Raw genomic sequence first — 9,286 nt, 5'->3', positions numbered from 1 at the left:
GGTTTACGGTTTAAGGTGTTGAACAAGTTGTTTAGGGTTTAGGGTTTGAGGTCTTAAAGGGGTTGTTTGGAGTTTAGGGTTTGGCCGTTCAAGCAACCGCTTAGGGTTTAGAGATTGGATGTTGGAGCAGTTGTTTAGGGTTTAGGGTTTAGAGCATTAAAACAAGTGTTTAGGGTTTGGCGTTTAAGGTGTGTAACGAGTTGCTTAGGGTTTAGCGTTTGGGTGTTTAGGCATTTGTTTAGGGATTGGGGTTTAAGGTGTTATAGCAATTGTTTAGGGTTTAGGGTTTGAGTTGTTAAGGCACTTGTTTAGGGTTTAGGGTTTAAAGTGTTTAAGCAATGGTTTAGAATCTGGGGTTTGGGTGTTAACTTTAAGTGTTTACAAACCACGACATAGGGTTGAAATCAAATGTGAATGAACGCGGGGTTTAGGGTTTGGGAATTAGGGTTTAGGGTTTAAATCTGAGGTTTATGAATCACGGTTTAGAGCTTAAATCGAAGATTTATGGAATAATAGTCATACCTACTGCTGCTGCTGCTGCTGCTGCTACTGCTGCTGCGGGGGCTGGGGTGGTGGGGGCCCCCCGGGGGGGCCCCCATGGCATCCAGTGGGCCCCCTTGAGCGTTTTGTTGCTTTTGTTTTATTGTTTTTCTTTTATAATTTTATTTTATAAATTATAATCTGTCATTGGGCTTCTCCAGGTGTATATACACCTCCTGTTAGCAGCACCTGCTGCACTGCTGCTGCTGCCTTGGGGGGTATGGCACAACAGCAGCAAAGCAGAATCAGTGCTGCAGCAGCAGAAGCAGCAGCAGCAAAAGCAGCTGCAGGGATAAAGACAAAGTACCCGTGAGGTTTTTCCTTGCACGAAGCACTCGTGTAGCCGGAATTTGCTACCGCCGCTGCTGCTGCTGCTGCTTATCGGACGCAATTGCTGCTACTACTGCAGCAGCAGCAGCAGCAACAACACAGACGCCACAGCAGCAGCAACAATTGCTGCTGGGCCCTCTGCAGCAGCGTTTCCTCCTAAAGCTGCTGTTCTTCCCCAGGCTCTCTCGGTCTTTAAGGTTCCTGTTGGTGCTCTCTAATTTCCTCAATTGCAGCGTAGGGTTTAGGGTTTAGGGTTTAGGGTTTAAGGTTTACAAAGAGGTGTCCCTTAAGGAGCCCCTCCTGTTGATCCGCAGCATGTTGGTACACCTGTAATGCCAGGGACGCAGCAGCAGCTGCTGCAGCAGCAGCAGCAGCTGCAGCAGCAGCAGCAGCAGCCTCAGCAAGAGCAGCAGCAGCCTCAGCAGCAGCAAGCATCTACTCTCCCCGAAACCATTCCTGCTGCTTTATTTTATTCGCGGCCTTCTGCCCCCGCTCCTCCGTCAAAAGCAGCAGGAGCAACAGCAACAGCAACAGCAACACCAACAGCAGCAGCAGCAGCAGCAGCGCCGCAGCTGGGCGACACTGTGTTTCGCTTTGGCCGTTTTGCTGGCAAGACATTTTCTTTTGTTGCAGCAGCAGAAAGCAGCTACTGCAGATGGGCCCGCAGCCTTGCTGCTCCCACGGGGCAGCTTGCTGCTTTCGTTGCCTACCTGCAGCAGCAGCAGCAGCAGCAGCAGGGGCTGCTGCCAGCCGAAGTGCAGCTGCAGCACAGGCAGCTCAAGCTGCAGGTCTCTCCCAACAAGACCCTGCGCCTTGCTGCAGGCGGCGCTGCTGCGCAGCAAAGAGCAGCAACAACAGCAGCACCAGCAGCAGCAACAGCAGCAGCGCAGGGAACGGTACCTACAGCAGCTGCTGCTGATGCCGCAGGACAGGTAGCAGCAGCAGCAGCAGCAAGTGCGGACGCACCAGCGCTGCAGCATCCTTCCCCACTGTCTCCCTTCAGTTTGCCCTCGACAGAGGAAGCAGCAGCAGCAGCAGCAGCCCCTGCACCTGCTGGTGCCGCTGCTGCTGCCCCGCCTGCTGCTGCTGCTGCGCATCCCACTGTGGAGGACCTCGCGAGTGACTTCGACTTCGACATCAGTGTGCTGCAAGAACAGCAGCAGCAGCAGCAGCAGCAGCAGCAGCAGAATGATGCAGCAGCAGCAGCAGCAGCAGCTCCTGCTGCCGCAGCAGAAGCGCCCGCAGCAGCAAAACCGCAGCAGCAGCAACAACAGCAGCAGCCAGTTGCTGTTTGTGTCCCTGTCCGAGTGTCTCAAGCCCCCAAAAGCGCCCTGCAGTTTATGGATGCCTTTCGCTACGATGCTGCTGCTCCCTGCAGCAGCAGCAGCAACAGCAGCAGCAGCAGCAGCAGCAGCAGCAGCACCTTCTCGAGGGTGCTGCCATTCGGCAAGACGGCAGGGGCGAACGCAGCCACAGCAGCAGCAGCAGCAGCAGCAGGCACTGCGGCTTCTCCAACTGTTCACTTGGAAGCAACAATATCTTTTGAGATTTGTTCAGAAGACAAGTTTAGAGTTCTCGCGCTGCAGCAGCAGCAGCAGCTGCACAGAAGACACGGGGCCCCACGCGGCGGCAGCAAAGGTGCTTTGTGGAGCCCTTTGCTGCCAAGGGCTCTGGGGGATTACCTGCTGGTGTGCTGCTGCTGCTGCTGCTGGTGTTCTTGCTGCTGCTGTTGCTGTACGGCTGCAGGATCTTCCGCCGCTGCTGCTCTTAGTCCTGCTGCTGCTGCCGCTGCTGCTGCAAGGCTTGTTGTTCCTGCGGCTCACCCTGCTGTTGCTGCAGCTGCTGCTGTTTCCGTTGCATCTGCTGCTGCTGCTGCTGTTGCTGCGATCAGGCTCTCAAGGAGGGTTGGGCTAAAGAGGAAGACACACAAGGTGCTGCGACGGGAAGTAGCAGCAGCAGCAGCAGCAGCAGCAAGTTTGGCAGCAGCGGCACAGCAGTTGATCCAGGGCCCTTTGAAGCTTCTCGATACACGCAGGTTCTTGAGGGCGTTAAACAGGTAGGCGGTTGCTGCTGCTGCTGTTGCTGTCTTCGTTGCTGCTGCTGCTGCTGCTGCTGGGGCTACTGCTGCTGCGGCAGCGTTTGTTGCCCCTGTTACGGCTGCAGCACACCATGGGAGCAAAGGTGTGGTGCTTAGCTGCTGCTGCTGCTCCTGCTGCTGCTGCCGCCGATTTCGCTGCTGTCCTAAGTGCAGCTGCGGCTGCTGCTGCAACAGATCTGCTGCTGCTGGTCCTGCTGCTGCTGCTGCTGCTGCAGGGCTTTACGTTCACTTCCTTGGAGCCTATTCCTTCGTTTGTGCTGCGGGCCTTTGCTGCATTCCAACCTTTTGCTGCTGCTGCTGCTGTGCCCAAGAAGACGGCGCTGGTGCTGCTGCGGCACAAGCTCCCACCATCACCCCAGCTGCTCGGCCTTCAGCAGCAGCAGCAGCAGCAGCAGCAACAGCAGCAGCAGTCGTCTGCTGGCGACGCATCTTCGGGCGGGAGCGCCGGCGCCGCGCCTGAAGCCGCAGCAGCTGCAACAGCTGCAACAGCTGCAGCTGCTGCAGCAGCTACCCCCGCCGGGGCACCCGCAGCAGCAGCAGCCGAAGGCGCAGCAGCAGCAGCAGCAGCAGGCGTGGAGCCGAATCTTTTTGCTTCTCTCAGGGAGTTCCAAAGACAAGGAGTTGCTTTTGGACTGCAGCGCCACGGGAGAGTTCTCATTGGCGACGAAATGGGACTTGGAAAAACCATACAGGTGCCCCTTTGCCCCAGCTAGCTAGCTAGCTAGCCAGCTAGCTAGCTAGCTATCTGGTCAGCTGGCTAGCTGGCTAGCTAACTGGCTTACTAGCTGGCAGGCTAGTTGCCTGTGTAGCTAGCGAGCTGGGTGGTTAGATAGCTAGCTAGCTATTTGGAAGTCTAGCGGGGCAGCTAGCTAGCGGGCCTTGAGTAGGCGCCGGCTACCTAGCTAGCTATGAAGATAGCTAGCTAGCTAGCTAGGGGGCTAATGAGGCATTTGGCTAAATGACTAGATAGCTAGCTAGACGGGCGGAGAACTGCAGCGGGAAGGTGGCCGATGATTAGCTAGGTAGCGGTGACTGGCTAGCTAGCTAGCCAGTTGACTAGCTGCATACCTAGCTTGCTAGCTAGCTAGCTAGCTAGCTAGCTGCACCCAGCGGCTGAGTGTGTCTATCTCAGGCCCTCACAATCGCCGCACAGTATCTTGAAGACTGGCCCCTTCTCGTTGTTTGCCCCTCTTCCATGTAAGCGCAGCAGTAGCAGCAGCAGCAATAGCGGCAGCAACAGCAGCAGCAGCAGAAGCAGCAGGAGCAGCAGTAACAGCAGCAGCAGTAGCAGCAGCAGCAGCAGCGTGAGCGTTTATTTCTTTTTCTTTTGTGTCTCAGTCGATTCCAGTGGCGAGACCAGGCGCTGAGGTGGCTGGGGCATATCCTTTCTCCTGAACAGGTATTGTGGCTAGCTAGCTAGCTAGCAGCTAGCTAGCTAGGCTAGCCAGACAGCTGGCCAGATAGCTAGCTGTATGGCTGGTATATAACTATGCGGCTAGGTATATAGCTAGCCAGATAAACCAAATTGTTCAGCTAGCTGGCAAGCCAGCTAGCCAGCTAGCTTGGGGAACGAGAAAGGATGGCTGTAGAGGCCTCAAGAAGCTGCGGGACACAGCATACGCGGCTCACTAGGGTTCAGGGTTTAGGGTTTAGGGTTTAGGGTTTAGGGTTTAGGGTTTAGGGTTTGTTGTTTGTTTCAGATCTGCATCATAAGGAACGGGAAAAGCGAAATAGCGCCTGAGACCCGACTGGTCATAATCTCTTATGACCTTTTGGCCAAACAAGAGAAGTTCCAGGCCAACTACCAGGCAAACCCTAAGCCCTAAACCCTAAACCCTAAATTTTGAATTCTAAACCCTGAATTCTGAGCCCTAAACCACGAACTCGAAACCCTAAACCCTAGAGCGAGAGTTGAGAGGGTGCAGGGTTTAGAGTTCGCGCGATCGCGGCTCAAGTGCTCGACCTGAGCCCCAAACCCTAATCCCTAAACCCTAAACCCTAAACCCTTGTTGTCTTTGCCGCTGCTGCAGTGCGTCATCTGCGACGAGTCCCACTACTTGAAGAACCACCACGCCAAGAGGACGCAAGCGGTGATTTCAGGGTTTGGGGTTTAGGGTTTAGGGTTTAGGGTTTAGGGTTTAGGGTTTAGGGTTTAGTGTCCAGGGCGTTTGTCTGTTTACCGCTTAAGCGGCTAGCCACTTAGCCGGCGGGCTGGGCGCCATTGCGCATCTGCAGCTAGCTAGCTAGCCAGCTAGCTAGCCAGCTAGCTAGCCCGCCAGCCAGCCAGCCAGCTAGCTAGCAAGCTAGCTAGCCAGTAGCTAGCTAGCCAGTAGCTAGCTACTAGATAGCTTCGTAGCCACTTGTTCAACTAGCTACCTAGCTGGCTGGCCAGAAAGGTGGCTAGCCACCTAGCAAGCTAGCCAGCTAGCTAGCTAGCTACCCAGCTAGCTAACTAGCTAGCCAGCGAGATATCCATCCAGCCAGCTAGCTAGCTAGCTAGCTAGCTAGCTAGCTAGCTGTTGACTGCGTGTGGATCTGCGCAGATTTGCCCAATGCTGCGGCAAGCGCGGCGGGCTTTGCTGCTGTCAGGGACCCCCGCCCTAAACCGCCCAGTGGAGCTTTACCAGCAGCTGAACTCCCTAGTGAGCTAGGGTTTAAGGTTTAGGGTTTAGGGTTTAGGGTTTGGGGTTTGGGGTTCCTCGTGGGTTCCTCTTTTCCACGTTTTCCCTTCTGCTCCGTTTCTCCAGAGAGAAGCAACTCCCTTAGCCCTAAACCCTAAACCCTAAACCCTAGGGCAGAGGCGGAGAGGCGGTCGGAAGCCACCGCTTAAACCGCAAACCCTAAACCCTAAACCCTACACCCTAGCAGTCGGTTGGTCAGCGCTGCTGTCATCATTTTTTTTGCTTTTTTCCCCGGATTTTCCCGGAGAGCGAAAGAAGAAACCAGCGGCAGCAAACAAAACAATTTAAACCAATTGAAATGCAGTTTAAACTCGAATTTGAATGCAAGCTTTGCTACTGCTGCTGCTGCTGCTGCTGCAGCTGCCGGACTTGTGTTCGTACCGGGAGTTCAGCGCGCGGTACTGCCTTCCCGTTTTTAATTCTTTTTCCAAAAGAATGGAAGACGAAGGCCACCAGCATCAGCAAGAGCTGCATTTGCTGCTGAAGGAAACCATTCTCATTCGCAGACTCAAGAAGGACGTCCTCACAGAACTCCCCCCCAAAACAAGGCAACAAACCCCAAACCCTAAACCCTAAACCCTAAACCCTCGGCCCCACACCCCCCCACCGCAGGCCTTTCCCTGCTGCTGCTGCTCCTGCTGCTGAGGAAGGTAGCCTTTGCTTGCTCCGTCTTTAACAGAAACTAAAGGGGCTGCGTAGCTCCGCTGAGGGTTTAGGGTTTAGGGTTTGGGGTTTAGGGTTTGCGGGCAGGTCGCGCATTCCAATAGAAATCCCCGCGAAGGAGATGAGGGAAATTCGCAAACGGATGGAAGGCGTTGATGCTGCTGCTTTGGTTTCTTTTGGATCAAAAGCAGCAGCTGCTGCTGCTGCAGCAGCTGCAGCAGCAGCTGATTCAGCAGAGGTGGGTTGGAGGACGAGCATTGAATAAACAGCAGCAGCATTTGAACTGCAGCAGCACTTAATCAGAATGTAGCACTTAACTTCTTCCCCACCTGTTTAGCAGCGGCAACAGCAGGAGCAGCCGCAGCAGCAGCAGCAGCAGCAACAGCAGCAGCAGCAGCAGCAGCGTGTGGGTGAGCCGCTGTGTGTGCGAGTACCCGTTTGTTTCCGCCCAGGCTCCGGACAGCTGCGCAGCAGACCCCTCGCCGCCCGCGCAGCAGCAGCAGCAGCAGCAGCAGCAGCAGCAGCGGGGGAGCCACGCAGCAGTGTCGGAGCTGTTTGCGCTGACGGGGCGGGCGAAGCTGGGGGGCGTGTGCGAGTACTTGGGCTACTTGCTGCAGTGCAGCGTGAAGTTTATTGTTTTTGCTCATCATTTATTTGTTTTGGATTTTATTTTTTTGTTTTTGCAAAAACAAGAAAAGACAAAAGCTGTTCTCATTGACGGCAGAACGCCCCAGCACCAACGCGAAGCCAAGGTCCGCCAGTTCCAGACGGACCCCGACTGCAAGGTATTCCATTTATTTTTTTCTTTTGTTTATTTATTTTATTTTATTTATTTTATTTCTTTTTCTATTTTCCTCCTCTGCTTCTTGCTGCCTTTCGGCTCGTGGCCGTTTCGCTTCTCCAGCTTTCCTGGTTGTAGAGTTTTGCCCGAATTGCGTGCTGCTGCTGCTGCTGCTGCTGCTGCTGGTTGCACTGCTGCTGCTGGTTCTGCCCCTGTGCCGGTTGCTGCCGCTGCTGCTGTGACGCGTGTAGCTACGCCGCTCCTGCTGCAGCACCTGCTGCTGCTGCTGTAGTTCGTGTTGCTTTGCCACTCCTGCTGCAGTGTCTCCAGCTGCTGCTGCTGCTGCTGCTGCTCAGGTTGCTGTGCTGTCAATAACGGCTTGCGGGCAAGGACTGGACTTAACTGCTGCAGTGAGTGGAAGTGGGGCTTCGGGTGTACAGACAGACTGCTGCAGCAGCAGGGCGCATGCATTTGCTGCTGCGGCGTGGGCCAGCAGCAGAAAAGTTTGAAGTATATTTTTCAGATGTCTTCTTTTTAAAAATGAATATATTGTATTGCGTCTTTTGCTTCTTCCTGCTGCGCATGTAAATCGCGCCAGAAATCTTTTTTTGCTAGTTTTCCGGTGTACGTACACCCCAGGCTGCAGAAAGCCCCGCTGCAGCGCAGCAGCTGCAGCACAGCTGCAGCAGCAACAGCGGGTGCTGCTGCAGCTGCCGGTCTCTGCTGCGCAGCGACCCGCCAGCCCCGGCCTGGCTGCTGCTACTTCTGCTGCTGCTTCTGCTGCTGCTCCCCCTCCCGTTCTTACTCCCGCTGCTGCTGCTGCTGCTGCTGCTGCTGCAGAGTACAGTGGTCTTTGCGGAGCTGTATTGGGTGCCGGGGTGCATTCTTCAAGCTGAAGACAGATCCCACAGAATTGGCAGCAAACACCAGGCAGTGCAAATCCACTACTTGATTGGAGAGGTAAACCCTAAACCCTAAACCCTAAACCCTTGAGCGTGGACAGGAAACCCTGAACAGTAGACGAATTGTCCGGAGCACCACTCTAAACCCTAAACCCTAAACCTAAACTCTAGGTTAGAAGCAGCAAAGGGTCAAATGCTAAGCAGCTGAAAAGGCGGTAAACCAGTGCAGCAGCAGCAGCAGCAGCACGAGTAGCAGGAACAGCAGCAGCAGCAACATGAGCAGCAGCAGCAGTAGCAGCAGTAGCAGCAGCAGCAAACGAGCAAGCTGCAGGAAAAGCTGCTTCAAAGGCGCTGTTGGCCGAAGCAATTTACGCCTTGCTGCCGCTGCTGCTGCTGCTGCTGCTGCTGCTGCAGGGGACTCTGGATGATGCAGTGTATCGGATGCTGCAGAGCAAATGGGGTGTACTGACAACTGCTCTGGACGGGGAGCAGAAGCAGCTGAAAATGGAAAGCTGCAGCAAAAACTCAGTGCCTTGTTTGCTGCAGCAAGGCGACAGCAGCAGCAGCAGCAGCAGCAGCAGCGGGGCTGCCATTAACACTAATGGCGATAACTTTAATAAAAGTAATGGCAATTATAAAAGCAAAAATGGCAAATTAAAAAAGTGCAAAGAGCCGGAAGAAGAACATAAAGATGTTTTCGATTTGAGCGAAGAAGAAGACACAGATGATGTGCTCGAGGTGCAGAAAACAGACAAAAGGAAGCAGCAGCAGCAGCGGCAGCAGCAGCAGCGGCATGGGCTGCTGCAGTTCTTCAAGAAGGCCCGTACCGACTTGGCAGACAACAGCTGAACTTTTTATTTTTATTTTGGTGCTGCAGCGAGCGCATTGGTGGCTCTGACGCAGCAGCAGCAGCAGCTGCTGCTGCTGCAGCAGCTGCAGCAGCAGCAGCTGCAGCAGCAGCTGCACGGCTCCACAGTTGCTGCTGCTGCTGCTGCTGCACGTGTGTTTAGCAACATATCCTCATATTCCTTTAAATGCATGTTGATAATCTAAACTTAATTTATTATTATAAATTAAATTTGAATAATAAATATTTTTAAAAAAACTAAATTTTAATAAAATAGTATTCCTAATATAAATTAAATTTGAATATTAAACGCTGAATTAAGAACTAGATTCGCCACAAGTGCAAAAACGCTTAATTTCAATTCCTACAGAACTGCCTTTAACGCTCAAATGAATTGAAAGTAAATAAAAACTAAATAAGTAAATTATGTAATTAATTAATATA

The 9,286-nt window shown here is 53.6% G+C and overlaps 1 protein-coding gene across 1 annotated transcript; it reads left to right on the top strand.

The window, feature by feature from the left end:
• Positions 1–1,202: 1,202 nt before the first annotated feature.
• Positions 1,203–8,844, top strand: ETH_00022735 (SNF2 family N-terminal domain-containing protein, putative; the record flags this gene model as incomplete). The annotated part of the gene is made up of 14 exons (XM_013379626.1): positions 1,203–2,558; positions 2,762–2,926; positions 3,184–3,660; positions 4,101–4,165; positions 4,307–4,367; positions 4,669–4,776; positions 4,999–5,058; positions 5,512–5,610; positions 6,010–6,197; positions 6,400–6,550; positions 6,765–7,097; positions 7,450–7,503; positions 7,934–8,053; positions 8,410–8,844. 14 exons carry the CDS (start codon positions 1,203–1,205, stop codon positions 8,842–8,844), a joined length of 3,672 nt encoding a protein of 1,223 aa, XP_013235080.1.
• Between the last annotated feature and the right edge of the window lie 442 nt (positions 8,845–9,286).

Source organism: Eimeria tenella, genomic scaffold (genome assembly GCF_000499545.2).
Source record: "Eimeria tenella Houghton genomic scaffold, Eth_scaff367, whole genome shotgun sequence".
NCBI classification, from domain to species: Eukaryota; Apicomplexa; class Conoidasida; order Eucoccidiorida; family Eimeriidae; genus Eimeria; species Eimeria tenella.
Note: the sequence above shows the minus strand (reverse complement) of the source record. Positions and strands in the feature narration are given on the sequence as shown.